Genomic DNA, 17780 nt, shown 5'->3' with positions numbered 1-17780 from the left:
TACTTCAACGAATTAGAGATTGGGCAGCGACTCTCCATGCTGGAAACCCAGATAACAACTATAATCCAGTGACTTTGTGAAATCCTAGTGCGACTTGTGAAACCTCGCAGCGCCCCAGAAACCACATCACACCCACCCCTGTACCACCCAGACACAACCTAGACCGCCCACTGTCCCTCCCCATAGATGGATAGCTAACCCCCTCCCCAATCTGACACAGAGACCGACAAGAACCAGGGACGCCATGTCTGAGAGTGATGCGGCGGATCGCACCTCCTCGTACGACAATCCTATTGTTGTAACCCTCAATCCAATATTCAAGTGATCACCGGACTAGGAAGAGACCAAGCCCCACCAAACTCACCTAGGCCACCGACCACCCGCACTAACATCCCCACGGTCCCCCTATTGAAGAAACCCAAAACAGAGACGAACCCTACTAACTGCATGCTCATAAACTGCAGATCAGCCACCAAACATGCCACTGAACTAGCAGAATCCATCCTCACGCATGACATAGACATAGCATTCATCACCGAAACCTGGCTTAATGATTCCTCCCTTCCACTCCTGGACACTCTCGTCCCCCCAGGCTTTACAATCACCAACAAAGACAGAAAAGACCAAAGAGGAGGAGGCTTAGCAATCATCCACAGAGACAATATTTCCCTGACGGAAACCGACTCCTCCAACTAAAGCACCTTTGAGTGCCTAACTGTCAACGTCAACACTTGCAACAAAAAACCACTTACCTGCCACCTTATTTACCACCCCCCAGGCAACTCCACCACTTTCACCAAACACCTGTCTGACCTGATTGCCCACTGCTGACTACGAGACGCGAATAACCTTATTCTGGGCGACCTCAACCTACACTGGAGCGAAGATAACAACCTGTTAATCCAAAACCTGAGTGAGTTACTATGCAACAACAACCTCATGCAACACTGCACAGAATCAACTCACAAAAAGGTGCAACCTAGATGCCATCATAGCCAACCGTGACGTGGTGATGATAAACTACACCCTTCCTGTTGATTGGTTCGACCACCACTTAATCCTCTTCCACCTCACACAGCCAGCCACTATACAACTCCCCACCAAGAACAGCCCAAATGGACCAGAAATCTCACTCAGATCAACATGACTTACCTGGAGGAAAAAGTCAACTCCCTCCTCACTGCCTCCTCGGATGATCTATCCATGACAGAACTCACTAACTACTACAACACATCCCTGACATCCATTCTAGACCAGATAGCCCCGCTGAAACTAAAAAAAAACAGGAACATCCCATCCAGATCCTGGTTCAATACGGACAACAACATCGAAAGGAGACAACTTAGAGCGATAGAAAGACTCTGGAGAAACAACCCCTCCACAAGCCTCCTAGAACAACTTAAAGCAGCTCGGAGAAAATACAAAAAACACATCCGCCCTGAACAATGCAAACAACAGGCCAAATGAACTATTTAAAATCATTAAGCAGCAAACCACCAAGCCCTCCGTACTCCCCACCCAGGCCTCCAAGGAACTGTGCGAAAACTTCGCCATCTTCTTCGAAGAAAAAATCTCCAAGATTGAACACTCGCTAGACACCAACACCAACCCTGCCTGCGAAAGCCTGTCCCCAGCTCCAATAGAAAGCACATGCCTACACCACACAAATACATGGAAGTCCTTCAATCCCATCATGGAAGCCGAGATTATCAAGCTAATCTCCACCTCCAAACCCGCTTCTCATATCCTGGACCCACTCGAATAACCAAAAAACTCAAACTCTCCGTAGCCCCGCTCTGGTGCAGAATCATCAACAGCTCTCTGAGATCCGGCATCATACCTGAATACCTTAAAGTCAGACAAGTAACGCCATTACTAAAAAAAACAGGCCTTGATTACATGGACCTGAACAATTTCAGACCCGTCTCCAATCTCCCCCTCCTATCCAAAATCTCGAGATATGTGTCCTTTCACAACTGACTCAACATATGGACAACATCAACCTTCTTGACCCCCACCAATCAAGATTCGGAAAAGGTTATAGCACTGAGACGGCGATCCTCAATATCACAGATGACATCCACAAGTCACTGGACTCCGATCACTGCTGCCTTCTCATTCTCCTCGACCTATCAGCAGCTTTTGGCACGGTAGATCATCAACTTCTCATCAAGGCCCTACAAGAAAGGGTAGGTGCCGATGAGAAGGTCCTCCACTGGTTCACCTCCTTCCTCCAGAACCGCTCGCAAAGGATAAAAATCAAAAAACTTCACCTCTGACCTCCACCCCGTCATCAGAGGTGTGCCCAAAGGCTCAGTGCTCTCACCACAACTGTTCAACATATACATGGAACCCCTCACCACCATACTCAAAAAGTTGAATATTCCCTTCCACCTAAATGCAGATGACACCCAGATCTATCTGGAAACTTCCTCCGCAGACAACATCCTCAGACTAAACAACACCCTAAAAGAAATTCAACACTGGCTCACCCTAAATCACCTTAAACTCAACCAAGACAAAACGGAGATCCTCCTTGTAAGAACTGGGACCGCCAGTTCCCCGGGGGGTAGCTTGGCTCGAGCAGGTAGGCAACCAGGGGCTTACGTGTAAAGTAGCTACACAACACACTCATCCACTGAGACAATAAGTGTGCGCAATAATGGAGACCACACCAGTACTTTTGATTAAAATCAATAGCTTTTATATAGGATTCAGATCAGGGTAATCAATTCATCAACATTTCCTAGAATATTTCATTAAAGCATTTTCATCATGGGAGCACAGTTAGCAATTCATCAAATAACATAGCCTGTCGCAATAACCTTTTCAGCAGGCAGAGGGGATACTTTCATGAACCATGAACTAGCATTTCAGGAAGCAAGTATGAGCATTTCATCCTATAAGAATAACAGTTCATTACAGGTAAATCAGTACAGTGAGGCTAACAACTCCCTTGCGCAGGGCTAATCCACTGCTGGATAAATCAACATGTCATCAGCCATAAACAGTTAATTGAGGATGAATCTGCCCCCAGGCATAAACAGTTAATTGGAACTGAGCCTGTCCCCAGGCATGCACAGTTAATTGGCCCGAGTAACCTAGATGTTTATCAGGGCCTCTCAGTCACCAGAAGGTTCATTGGGGGCCAACGGGGCCCAGTCACTGTTTCCCCGGGGGAGGGGCGAACTCGGGGCCTTGTCCGGCCTTGCGCCCTCCTCCCCTGGGGGTTACCTTATATCTTCGGCCCTCCGGGGCCCTTGCGATGGCTCTGGGGAGTATCTCAGACACGGTTTGCAATTCCCAATGGGGTCGCAAATTGCATGCCTCATGAATATTAATGAGGCTGTCGCAATATGCGATCCCATTGGGAATGGCTGGCACTCCCAGTGATGGTGGCCTGCTGGGGCCAGCTGCGCCAGGCCCTGAGTTGAGTGCTGCACATCCGGTTTGGGGTTACCACATAGTGGCCGGTTGGTGTAGCATACACTTACTAAAGGTGGCGCACTACACCTTTCACATGGAACATATTCACACACAAAGTAGTTCCCCTCACAGCCAGGGAGCACTACTGTATTTTGAGAGGTGGGGAGGTGAAGGGGGGGCCTTGAGACAAAAAACAGTTTTTACCTGTAGCAAACATTTCTTTTAGATTGAAGAGAGCACAGCATATTCCAAAAAAATACATTTTTGCAAACACCATTACAAAATAAAACTATAATAACCAGAAGGCTGGTGGCCAGCGCCAGACCGTTTGGCTTTGCCAGTGCTTGTTTTATATCGGGTGGATGAGCTACTCACTCACGCAACTGGGTCTCTTGGGAGCTCTGGATCACTCACATGACGTGCGGCATGGTACGACACTGCAAATGTAACAACGTTTCCGAGGTATGAAAAGGACTTACAAACTTGAAAGTGCATATTCATTGTCAATATGTCATTAAATAACACAACTAGCTGCCTGTGCACACTTCTGGAATATTTTCAAGTACTACATTTAGTATGGCCGCCGAGTTGATGTTTGTAGGCGGTACCATTGTGGCCATTTTTTTTGGGGGGGGGGGAGAGGGGGGTGCTGTCTGAAACAATCCTATAAAAAGCGACCATGTTGCAGCGGAACATTTTGACTAATAGCTATGCTAAGATTGTGTAATACCACAATAAAATAGTATTTAAACTTAACTTCATGTAAGACGTGGCTATGTATAAATTATTGTATACATATTTTATTAACCCTTTCAAACCATCTCCCGATGTCGCATTTGATTGTTGGAGGCGTACCATTAGTATGAATTAAAAAAATTGTCGGTTTGTGAAAATCGGGGGTAAATCGTACCGTCCACACTGACACTGTGGCGTTCTTTATGGCGTTGTCATTCATTCACTCTCACTTCCTGTTCTTACGATGAATTTCTTCTTGTTTCTTCTTCCGGGTCACGTTTCGAACGGATATATACAACCACTTCCGGGGTAGTCTCGTCCTCTTCGGCCCGCTGATGCTGGCAAGATGGTGAGGGATTTTGGGATCCCGCTAGTCCAGTGTAAAATATCCGCGTCCATCCTTCCTCTGTAGCTGGTGCATTCCGCACGAAAGCCCCACAGCATGTTCTTTACAGCCTCTGCTCTTTTTTGCTGTAGATATTGTGAGGACTGTGCGTCTCCATCTGTCGTTTGACTTGAAAGTAACAGATGCTTTCTCCGCACTTTAATTGGCGGAACCTTGTTTCTCTGTTTTCAACAGAACTATAACCGAAACCCCTAGCGTGCTCTTTATGGGCAACCGAAAAAAATAAACGAGACGCTGGCGGCAGTTTCGGAATTATCGTTTTTTGAAGCTTACTACAAAATGAGTAAAATAGCAATAGTAAACTATGTTTTGCCCCCGCATGTTTCGCGTTTACCGTTTTAGTGTGTTGCAGACCGGAACTTTTCACGGGAGTTCTTCGTCATTCACCTTTAGGTCAATTCGCACTCGAATTGCGCTGTCTAGGCTGGAGTGTGAATATTGCGGTGTTGAGCATTTAGTGATTGAGAACAGTTCTGAGGGGCATGCCGCAAACTTTTAAACCCGTTCGCGGCTCTAATTGCTAGGTTATGCTCAATTTGTATAGATTCCATCATTATGAGGGGTCTCTTGGTGCTTTTAATTGACAATTCTGATTCTGCGGAGTTTTCATTACTTCACCTAAAATGTTCCTATATACTAAAGTCGCGTTCTGTTGCCATTCATATTGGGCATTTTCTTTGGGAGCTTTCAATATACATTAATGAATATCTCATTCATGTTTTATCGATTTGAGTAGACCGTCAGCCTGGTTTGACAACTTCTAGTTCGCTATATGGTTCATGAATTAATGGAATGTTATGCCTGTGATCTTGACTCTTGGAATTAAACCACCTACCCTGTGGTTAAAAAAGGTTTTGCTAAACTTGTGGTTAGTGGTAAACAAGTGTTATGTACTGTTTACCCCTCCACTCTTTAACATTGCCGTAGTTTATTCTCCAGACGAGACTCCCACATTAGAATCCATGAAATGCTGTTCTTGTAGGCTCCCTCTACTAGTTCTGTTTTAATGCAGGTTTCCTTTCTGTGCGTATATATGTACGAATTGACTTGTTTTGTTCTTGGTAGGTGAACGTCCCGAAAACTCGCAGGACTTACTGCAAGAAGTGCGGGAAGCATCAGCCCCACAAAGTAACTCAGTACAAGAAGGGAAAGGATTCACTCTATGCCCAGGGTAAGACATAACTAATCTTCATAGTGATGTAAACTTTGTAGACCTACTACGGTCTTCGAGATTTGTTTGTCTTCGAAATTTGTTTGTTTGGTTGCTTGTTAACATGCCCTTTTTTTCTGTAGGAAAGAGACGATACGATCGTAAGCAGAGCGGTTATGGTGGTCAAACGAAGCCCATTTTCCGTAAGAAGGTGAGACTGGTTTCTTAAAGTAGCTTGCCTAGTAATGTCACCCTGTATGCTCTTGTATGGGTCCGCTGTGGCCCACCTCCTTATATCAATGCATTGTTTGGGCTCTAGCCGTGGTTTGTTGCAAGCCTGTTGCAGTGACGTGTAAAAAAAAAAACATTTTCTGGGTTGTCCTTACCAGGGCCCTAATCAAGGGTGGCTGAGTAATTGGGTTGATATTGCACACCTGATTAAATCAGACAGCACGGAGGCAGTTTTTTTAGTGTAATAAATGGCATGCAACTTTATCTAAAGGCATAATGAGCTCTCCATCAAATCGTTAGTTATTGCACGCGGTAGTTTGTTTATGGCGTTAGTCCTTTTAAGCATTGCATTGTTGGGCCTCTTAATCATTAGAGATTGGCATAGCACTCAATAATAGCCAGATGCCCAGCCCTAGTTTACCTTGCCGTCTTGGGACATTGAGCCGATAAACGAGATGTTTCTTCTGCATCAGAAGCATGCTACCTTCAGTATTTAAAAGCAAGTTGATTCTTCATCACAATAAAACCACTTTAGTTTAATTACCTGTTGAAAGTGGCGACGTTTCGGGAAGGAATGACTTTGTAGCTGTTTTAGTTGCAAGACTATGCCCACTGAAATGCGTCGAGATCTTTGTAATATCTAACACAACTTCTTGTTTCGGAATGTATCCTATATTAACATTAGACTAAGCAGCACTTTTATATATTTTTTAGGCTAAGACCACGAAAAAGATTGTATTGAGATTGGAGTGCGTTGAGTCGAACTGCAGGTCCAAGAGGATGCTGGCCATCAAAAGATGTAAACACTTTGAATTGGGCGGAGACAAGAAGAGAAAGGTATGTGTTAAGGGTCTGCATAATGCAAAGTTCTTGTTGGCATGTTTTTAGAAGAGTTACACGTGCATACGATCCATAAATGTAACGGGCACTAACTATTGGTGGTCTTTCTACATCCCATTATGTAATGTGGGAGTATTGGTTGGTTCTTGATTTAAAGATGACTTTTGATGGTTCCAGAGGAAGTAATCTGTGATGGAACACGTTTGGGACTGGGCAGACTGACCACTCTGGTTTATGAATCATGTTTTTGTGTGGGTTTGTCTAAAATAGTGTTGTAGTTTTTGAGTAATGTTGATATGATTGTACTTATAATGTACGCTGAGCAGAAAAATCAGTGCAACATGTATATACAAATAGAGATTAAGAAATAGAAAATGTACACAATGGTTGAGCATGCCTAGTTTCTTTTAGGTGTGCGAAACAATGGCGTGGTGTAAATGTCACTGCCTCAACACTTTGTAATGTTAAAACAATAGTGTCGAGATGGTCAAAAAGTGGTAAGGTAACCAGTAACTACTTATAGACCCAGTCACGGCGATTAACTTCTCAAAATAATATGGTGGTGGTTTGAACTTTTTGGGTAGTGCTTTATTCAAACCTAAATCTGACGTCGTGTTGGGGCGGTACACCAGAGACTAGGACTGATAAGAGATTGGAACATGACTGGGCGTTTCTAAATCAAGAGATTTAGCCACCTAAGGCCCTTAAATAATTTTGTTTCCCCCACTGTTTGCTATGGATCGTCTACCTTGGGCGTCAAGGAGGGAGACTGTCATGGGAAGCAAGACTGCTTGGGCTTCTCCCACAGTTAGCAGTCGGGTCTTTCATGCTGTCTTAAGTAGGCTGATTTAACTGTGGGGCTATAGCTTAAGGCCCCTTATTTCCCCATGTGCTCTAGCTTCTGGGAAACCCGATATCTGGGTTTGAGGGGAAACTCCACGCAAATATGACCAAGCCCTAATATCTGATTGTGGCAGTTTGTTCTGGGCTAAAGTTGTCATAACAGTGCTTAGTCCCACGTGGCCTAGTGCTTGAACTCACAATCGGGGCAACTCGAGTGTTTTGGTCTATTGATGCACTTTACAGTTTTCTCAATTTCATGATTGTCTTCATTTTGGTACTCTTCATATTAGGTATCATGCATTTTTACCACCAACCATTATTGTAGATAGCTGCAGTTGAATGGGAATAATTTCTAACTGTCATTATTGCTTTCTAATGAAATGCCTTATATAGCGCAAGTAGCGAATTAGATGTGTTGTACAAATGCAGAATGGATTCATGTCACAGACTAACCGTTAACACTTTTTTTTCATTTCAGGGCCAAGTTATCCAGTTCTAAGTTCCGTCTTTGTTCTCTGTGCAATAAAATAACTTACAAATATTTACTCTTTTGTGTTTTTGTTAAGTTGAATTTGTGAATTCTGTGCAGTTCTAAAAATTAATGCAAACTGTTACTCTAAAGGGTTAGAGCGAAATTTGTTTCCCTCTTAAATCAAGTAAACTTGGAGGCACACAAATACCCAAAGGCATCGAGGTGCTAAGGACTGTTAGAACAGATGATCGCACTCTTCCAGTCACCTCGAAGGACCTGCATTTTATACGGCGAAGAGTCGTTTTAAGTGCTTTTTTAAAAGCCATGTGGCTTCTCAGACTTTAAACTTCTCACTAGAATTCCGTGCCAGGTTAGCCCAAGTTGTCTGGAAGAGTCAAAATGTGCTGTATGGGGAAATATGCAAGCTATTTCGTTGGCATTACCTAGCTATATTTAAACCTGAATAGCGAAAGGTATTCTAGTGGGGTCAGAGCGCTGTAAAATATCAGTTTCTTAATGTCATCACATTCAGCAGATCCTAATGAAAAAATGTTAGCACACTTTTACATAGCCTAGGAACAGCATTTTATTAACTCCTTTTGCCTGCCAAGCGAAATAGATTGCATATAAAATTAGTATAAAATGGTACACTTAAGAAAAAACAAGACTGTTTCAATTTGTTTAATAGAGTGGGCCTTATTTTTCGACATCTTTCCTTCTAAACTTACTTTCAGTATTTGGTTTGCCCTCAAACTGCTGCTGAAGCCTCTTCAGAACTCCACAGTGCATTACATTTTGTGCATGTCTCATTAGGGGCTACTTGAGGTTTGAAGACCACGGGGAGCTACCAACATAACTTTTAACACAGCAAGTTTTAAATAACATACTATCATGCTCGATCACAGCCCAAGACTGTCAAGGATGCAACTAGCCCTCCACAGATAAATTCTTCATTACCTCCAGGGTTGTGATGCCAGCATCACCCCCTTCATACACTCCACCAGAGTTTCCAGAATCTCACTGGGGTAGTTAGTTCCTGTCACTCTACCCCTCTCGGATCAGACTATCTGTGGGAGGATTATAATGTGAATACCCCTGCCTGCAATATAAATGAAACACCAAAACAAAAATCCAACTAGTAAAACTGGAGATTTATTTTAAAGGTTTGAAGTCAAATTAAGGCATTAAAAGCACAGCGCCAACTGGTTTTCTGGTCTGACAGGACAGTCACAAGATCTGGTAGACCGTGATGGAGGGGAGGGTGGGGGCATTGGGACTCGCAGTAGGTGGAATCCTGATGCTGGTGTCCAAGGTTTTGGAGCCCTTGAAGCCACTTGTGGTCCTAGGTTCAAGGTGCAGGTCCAATCCGTCCTCTGGAAACAGCAGTCCTTGCAAGCAGAACCGCTGGGCAGTCCTTACATCAGAAGTCCTGATAAATCCACAGGTTCAGAAGTGATCTGTATAGTGGGCTCAGGGTCTTGTATCTATGAAAAACCAGAGTCCACTCCATTTACAAAATAAAGTGCTAACCTTCCAAAAAGTGACTAAACCCAAGTGAACCATTTGGTTACTAGCATGGGAAAGCAATAGTTTTTAAATAACCCTCACCACTGAAAGGTCCCTTGGGATGCTTCATCTGGTTCTTCCTGCCTCACGGCGGGGCTTGCTACAACAGAATACGCGGGAACTCTTTGGAGTGAAGTAAACTAGTGGTGTGAGAAGGGTCAGGAAAGAGTTAAAAAAAATTAGCTGCTTTTTGGAGAAACTAAACTTGAATGATCCCTGTAGCTGGTTCTGATTAAAAAAAAAACTGGTAAAGGAGAAACTTTAACAGCTCGCTCACTGGTCGACATGTTTCTAAGCCTTACCCCTAAGCTCGTTCAGGACCAAATGCAATGATATCACTCTGACTAATGCCTAGTGCTGTTTGCCTATTGGGTGTAGGATTAATATACTTCTATACAAGGCATTTGTTCGATACCTACTTGGTAATATTTTTTAATAGAGCAAATATACAAATTCTTAATTTTGACACTATTATAGGTTTCCTAATTGGACCCCTTGAGCATCAACACGGTAGGGGAGGAGTGCTGTAGTCCAACATTAATCAATGCTTCTCACCCATAGAACAATGCTGCCCATGGCTCTGGTTCATTGGCATGCATTGTTCTATGGGTGAGATTCTTGACTGTTTTTCACTGCCAGGACGTGCAGCTTAAAAGTACTCCAACTTTTTAAATACAACACACCCGTCCGCGAGTGATGTTTAGGGTACTCATCTTCCCCCCCTATCCCCATTGAGAATTTGCTAATCAAGGACCAGTGCAAGCAGCACTCCCTAGCTGATATGTCCCACTTCAGACTGGAATTAAACACTACCAAGTCACTATAGATTCAACCCTTTCTAGGTTCAGTCATCAATGCTGTACCAGGCTGAACATACTAGCTTTTCCAATAGCTGCTGCCTTTTTTCAGCCAAATTGTCCCTTGTTAGTCTGAACAGTGAGACTTTGGAATAATGGCACTCTATCACTGCAGCTGTCTGCATTGGTAGAGATTTTGAATTGGGCAATTTGCCATTAGATATGCCTCCTACTGGTGTAGCATGCAGTGATTTTGAGGACCAGTTTGACTGGATATATCCACCCGTTCACGAGTGTCTAGCCACACGTCCTACTCCTAAAGATGGGGCTTTCCACAAATACTTACATGCCGCATTGGAAAACGCAAAATTACAAAACTTCCCCCTCCAGCTTTGTGCCCGCTGTCTATGGACAATGCACTATGGGTTAACTTGTCAGGTATATTTTCCTATGTTTTTATTTCTCCCCTGCTCCTTCCATACATGGTAAGGAAGCTACCCAAACATTCCTCTCCTTCGTCTGGATAGCCCTCACGTGGGCCAGACCACTTCGATTTTGCATTGTGAATATTTTCTGAATTTACTTTCTTAGCATTCTGCCATATAGTGGTTGGATTTGGAACCACTCTCTTTGATGTGTAACCCCCATAAGAGGCTCTCAAACAAGCTGGACCTAAGGATCAGGGTGCAATCAGGCATCCAGGCAAATCTTTCTAGCCACTGAAGTCTTAGAATTTGGATACCCAAGGCACCCCTCCCCCCTCCAGAATGTATGGATATCCCGAAGGAAGGGTGCAGACCTAATAGGGCCTGCTATGTGGCGCACTGGAAAAGGTTTGTCACTTAACTTCAAGAATCTAAACCATCCATAACCCAGCAGTCAATACATTGATTTTCTTCACCCACAGAAAACTGGATAGCCTATACTTCCTCAGGACTACATCTTGTAACAGATATGCAACATTGCATTCTTCTCTTTAGATTATCTGTTATTAAAGCCTTCAATGAACGCCTTAATACAGCAATTCTACCTAGTGCCCCTATTCGTCTCTGGAAACTCAATGTAGTACTCAACACATGGGTCTTCCTCCCACCCCCCCTCCTCAATCGAGCTATTGTATTCTTGTCCTTAGCAGTTTCTTGGAAAGTGGCGTTCCTTCTTGCCATCTTTTCACCATAGCGCATACGTGAACTTCAAGCCCTTATTTTGCAAGAGTCTTTTATATGCATTAATGGTATAGGGTCGTTCATAGAACGGACCCTGGATTCCTTTCTAGGTGGCCTTTACTCAACCTTTTTTGAACAATTGAGGTACCAATCTTTTTCCCCCTCACCCAGACACTACCAGATAGCACTCTTCATACTCTTAAGAGCCTTGATGTATTACAGACCCAAACAGTCACAGAAAATGTAACCGCGGTTTATTGATTTTTGTGAACGCGTAGTCTCCCAATATCAAAAGCTAGATCATCTGTCTAACCTTTTCTGTAGTGAGGTACTTTTGATCTTTGAAAATCATTGTGAGCTACTGAAGGTTAAACCACTCTTGTTAACCGGCTTTATTGAGTTAAACCTCTTTGCTGCTAGGCCTTTTCCCCCCTGTGCTAAGCCTTTTTATGGCTATTTGGGGAAGTTCGCGATTAGGCTCGTGTAACTTTGACCATGTGGTATCCACGCCAAATTTGCATCCTTTACTTCAGACATCATGGGGATTCGAAAGGTAGCCATGGTTTGGATTCCCCTGGAGAAGACCCAGGAATTAGCCAAAATACAGCAAATTTATTTTTGGGGAAAATGGAGAAAAAGTGATGCTAATGAAAGCGTCTAGTTTTTTCCCCTGCAAATTGTATCAACAAGGGGTTTGTGGGGCTGAAATCACAATTTCCCAAGCTTTCCGGGACTGACAGACCTTTGTCAGAAAATGAACACTTTTTTTTTTTTTTTACAGTTTTGGCGTTTTACTGGGACAGTCTATTTTTGCTATTTCTTGTGCTTTTAACCTTCCAGGTAATGGTAGAAATGGGTATGGAAGCAATAATACATTTTAGAAAAGTAGACCAGATTCTGAGTTCAGCAAGGGGTCATTTGTGTAGATCCTTAAATATTTGTTTATAGAAACAATAGAAAATTGAATGAGTGGTCATTTGTGGCAACCTTTTCACCTGTAACTTCTAATTGACAGGTGTTTAAAAGCAATATACGTTTACATCTGCTAACCTTTCTGGTTGTGGGGATATATAGGACTTGTAGGTTCACCAAAAACCAGACGAACCCAGAGCCAATAACTGAGCAGCGCCTTGCAATGGCTTTTTATTATGTACTGGGTATATAGCAATCCATTTGGGAAAAATCAGGATGAGAGACATGTATTTCTGAAATTGGAACAAAATAGTTTAGAAACTGTATATATTTGCATATTTCCGAAATTGAGTACCCATACTAGCATTGGTTATAGGACCTTTTCCAAAGTAATTTCTTTTTTAAAGTCTCATTTGGAGGGCAGAAATGCATCAAAAGTCAATAGGTAATAACTGTTGCTCTACAAGTGTTACCCTAAGCCTCCTGATAAAAATGGTTAATAACTCTTGTGGATGGGTCAAGTACCTGCGACGGACAAGGGCCCAAAACGTTTTGTGGAGACATCCAAATTACCTATCACTAAACAACCTAGTTTTGCTAGGGGGGGTCACCTGGGTTTTTGACCCTAGGCTTGGCGGCCATCTTTGGAAACGACAACTCACACCTTTCTGAAAACTTGACACCGGTGGAGTCAGCGCAGTATGGCTTTTGTGGATCTCCCAATTTTTCCCTACCCAGAATCCCCTCCAAACATGGATGAAAAATTGAAGTTCTCACATTTGTGTGGGAAAGTACAGGAATCTGCATGGATCCACACATTTCCTACCTCCCAGCGTTCCCCCAGGTATCCCATTAAGTGATACCGCACTCCTGTGGGTGGGTCAAGTAACCACGACAAGCAAGGGCCCAAACTTTATGGGGAGTCACCAAAATTACCTATCACAATACAACCTTGTTTTGCAAGGGGTTCACCTGGGTTTTTGGCCCTGGGCTCTGCGGCGACTCATTGCACCCCCCCGCCCCCTGTACAACACAGCCTCTGTTCCCATAGAATGTATCTTTGCATCCATTTGTTTGATTCCCCGCCTATTCCAAGGTGGCTGCTGGTCATGCGTGGTACCGCCTCAATGACTTTAGCGCTCTAGTGTCCCAACACTAAAACCAGTCATAAGCTACGGTACCCTTCGGAATCATTCTTCTGGGGAAGTGGAGACTGGTAGATGCTGACAGTCCGCACACCCAAACTGCAAGTACTCTTACACATTTCCGACCAGCAGACTTTTCTATTCCTGCTTTGCCATGTAACTTTTCAGCAGTGATACCTACTACATTTTACAGAGAGATGGCATGCTTTAACGTGCCACCTGATTGCCATCATTTTGCCTAACTTACGTAAGCGCCACAACCCAGCTCTTTGACCCGTTTTTTTTTAATAATCTCAGCACTACAATGAATGACACCACAGTGCCAAGGGACTTGTTCATCAACTGTCTCCGTCAGCTACCATGAGCACTTTGAGGCATGAGTATTCAGGGGCATGTTTACATGTTATACATGTTTTTGTATCTTATGTTTTTATGATGATGGGTACCAGTCATGATGAAGAGGGTCCTTTCCTCCATACAGCGCTCTAATGGGGGCATGATGTTCTATGCCAGAGGTCTGCTTGTGTGCCAGATAATCCTGCAGATACATGAGACCTGAAACTTTTTAAAACTTGTTTGTATCGTCTGTCTACGATGTCCGTTGCCAGTCATGATGAAGATGGTCATTTCCCCCACTTAGCACTCTTATGGAGCATGATGAGCAATTACCCGGATCTGCTTGTGTGCCATGTATTCCTGCGGATCCATGTAACCTATTAAACGTCCAGGCTAGCACCGGCATAGCCATGATTTCTCTTGTGACCATTTACATCTGTCATATGGGGCATGATCGCCTGCGACATCAACCTGCTTTGAGCCACACACCCAATGATGCATGCAATCTGAAAGACCAACACCGACGTTAGTTATGACCTAATCTTGATTCCTTATGACTATTTACATTTACTAGTTCTTGCCTCGGATACATATCCCCGATACTAAGGAGTGAGCTATTTGTTGACCGTGGCTACCAAGGTAAGTGATGTCTCCTACGGACATCACTGACTGCTCACATTTGGTGCACCCCACAACGGTACTCACCTGTGTCTTGTATGTTTTTGATCCAAGTATGCATTTTACCTGCTTTCTGTACACTCTTAATTTCATTCTACACGGTTGGGGTACCACTCAGTGGGTCCATGTCTTGGGGACATCACTGTTAGTCAACTGTTTACCAGGATTTTTTCTTTTTCACTTTTTTCTGTCCTACAGATTGGAACGGGAGCACACTCAAAAGGTAGCACCAACTCAGTGTGGGGTACTTTGTCTACTATGTTTTTTTTGTCCTGATGAAGTGCCACAGATCCCTATGACCAGTAGAGTCGCGAAACATGGCAACACATTTGTGAAGGAATGACCATAGTTTGGTCCAGACGGTAGGAGAGTCTCCTATCTAGTTTCAACACCCTTTCTATCCCTGAGGTAGCACTCACCTGCCATAGGTTTTTCTTTCTGGAAGGGCAATCCCCTCAAAGTACTGTGCAGTATCTCCCTTGCCAGTTTTAATACTTTATTTCACACCCTACCACTTCACATCACTAATCACCATCACCTATCATATGGCAACCTCTAAAAACATCTCCGCCAAAGGACCCTTCAGGGGACCCGTAGGGTATTGCAGCGTCAGCCCAACGAGGAGAGCCGCCATATGGTTCCCCCTATCGCCCTATGCATCCCCCTAGAGGAAGCTTGGCATCCTCTAGGGGATGTGTGAGGGCAGCATTAACAGTCCTGCTGACTGTCCCTATCAAGTACTCTGACCTAGGCACTATCCGCCTTTTGAGAGTTCGTGCCTCCCTCTCCTTCTCAAGAACATTAGCACCTTGTTAAATTTTTGAATTTATATAGGAGCACTGGCTTTTGGATCTCCCGATCCGACCCCCCGCACCCCTTTCTCTCTAGAAAGGGGTCCTGTTTGATACGGCAAGTCATTCTTGGCCTTCAGAGGCCAATCAGTCTGGCTTGCTCCTTTTTCCTTGCAGGTCAAGGCATTTAACCAAGGTGACCCGCAGGGCTCTTCACTTAGCCTGATCCTCTTGGATGTTTTCTTGTTCCCCATGGCTTCTGTAGTCAAGCTGATTGGGTGTAAAATCATTTCATATGCCAACAGCACTTTGTTGCTCTTTGCCTTTGAGGGATCTGGCGCCTCTATTGCAGCATCGTTTACAAACTATGGGTGCGGTTTTCGATGGATGATTAGCCAACTTGCATGCAATGCAGGGAAATAATTTATTCCATTTGGGTCACATGTCCAACTGGTGGGAAGAAATTTGGCCCTTTGTGTTTGTTGCCAGTTGCGCTTCCTCCATCTGTGGTGGTTAGAAACCTCAGGGTGAAGTTGGATAACGCCCTCTGTATGAGGTTGCAGATCTCTGCGGGGGTAGGCCAATGCGTTGCTCTGCGGTATCAAGAAATTCCTCCCCCCCCCCCCCCCCCTCCTGGCTTTGGAGGCGAGGAGTGGTGATCCATCCTTCGATCACCACACATCTGGATTATGCGAATACCCTGTATTTAGGAGCAGAGGAAGCTCTGGTAAATTGCCTGCAAGTGGTACAAAATGCAGCAGCCAGGCTACTTCCATGTCATCCTAGACGTTCTTATACAGCAGCAGCATTCAAAGCTCTGCATTGCCTGCTCGTCAGGAAACTGTTCTTGTTTAAAATCTTTAGCTTTGGTTCACAGGGAATTCCATCTCTCCAGCCCTGAGGACTTGGCAAAGAGATGTGTCCATTATATTTCCTTCAGAGCACTGCCTTCTTCCTCTTATTTACTTCTGGCAATCCGGGCTTCAAGCGTGTTCAAAGGGGCGGGACATCTTTATCCTTCCATACATCTAAAACTTGGAATGAACTCCCTTGCAAACTGCACCTGCTCTCTTCTGAGCTCAGTCTGAACAAACCGTAAAACTTTGCGCTTGTCTGTGGAGCAGTAAGCTATTTGATGGGGGACGCGTACCTGGGTCCTGCCTGTCAGTGCTGGAACACTCCTTGGAGTAGCTGTGCGCTGTACAAATCTGCCATTTGGCCTCAAAGTTCATTACGACGATTACACACCGATCGGAAGGAAGATGGTGGGTTGATTCCACCAAGAGCTCCACTCCAATCAGGGTTGCCTCACTCACAGCTGTTGCGCGGCCAGTGATTCTCTGCAGCAAGCTAAGCAGCAGAACGCTCATTCATTTTCATTTTCCCGGCTGCTCTGCAGCTGACGGGAGCTGATACTGTGGGGTTTCCCGTTCCTGATGATGCAGCTCTGTGAAAGGCATATTTAAGACTGTGCGGCTTTTTTCCTCTTTCCTGTCCCCCTTTTCTGGCACCACGGATTCTGATGATTTATAAGGGGAAAGGACGATAAGGGGAATAGTTTGCATTCTGCTGTTCTTTCTTAATTTTGGGCTCTGCCATTTCTCTCAATATTTTTGGGGCTTTCTCTTAGCGGCTGGATGGTGGGTGGAGTTCCAGGGTGGATGGGCTGGGAGGCTTTCTTGGGCTGTTTCCATCAACAGCTCCAGTGTGGTGATTCCTTCCCTAGGGCGCGGGGGTTTATGGCTGCTGTGGGCGGCGACACTAAGATTGCTATTGCTGATGGCCCCATGCAGGCAATCGCCATGGCTCACGTGCAGAGGGTGCAGAGGGTGAGGGGGAAATAGGTTCGTAGTGGAGTGAGTTCATACTGGATATATATTATGTTTCACAACGGATATGCACGTTTATATTGAAATACCGAGATAGGGGAATCCAGATTTTTGTATATTGTTTAGATGGCTACATTGGCTAAGATTCATTGTATGTGTTGGAATGTGTCAGGGATTAATGCATGGTCTAAGCGGGAGGAGATTGGATAGTATGAATCCCGTTTGGTGGCTCCAACGGAGACTCATTTGGTGTACAAAGATAGGGACCTACTTAAGCAGTTAGTTTATAACATAGTTGCCTGTACATCCCAGACTAAAGCAATTCAGGGGATGGTGGTTCTGTCTTCTAAAACATTTTGGGGCCAGTTTTTAAAGAGTGCAGCAGACTCTAGGGGGAGATGGGTATTGGTGCAGCTGTTTTTACATTAATTTGAATTTGTACTCTGGGGTTTCTATG

General features: G+C 44.3%; 1 protein-coding gene across 1 annotated transcript; it reads left to right on the top strand.

The window, feature by feature from the left end:
• Window positions 1-1988: 1988 nt before the first annotated feature.
• Window positions 1989-8176, top strand: RPL36A (ribosomal protein L36a). Its single transcript, XM_078686307.1, has 5 exons — window positions 1989-2189; window positions 5633-5738; window positions 5861-5928; window positions 6663-6785; window positions 8110-8176. The coding sequence occupies exons 1-5, from the start codon at window positions 1989-1991 to the stop codon at window positions 8128-8130; spliced, it is 519 nt and encodes a 172-aa protein (XP_078542433.1). The 3' UTR covers window positions 8131-8176.
• The last annotated feature ends 9604 nt before the right edge of the window (window positions 8177-17780 follow it).

The sequence above is a fragment of the Lissotriton helveticus genome, chromosome 4_1 (genome assembly GCF_964261635.1).
Source record: "Lissotriton helveticus chromosome 4_1, aLisHel1.1, whole genome shotgun sequence".
Taxonomy (NCBI): domain Eukaryota; kingdom Metazoa; phylum Chordata; class Amphibia; order Caudata; family Salamandridae; genus Lissotriton; species Lissotriton helveticus.
This window is presented reverse-complemented; position numbering and strand designations above follow the sequence as displayed.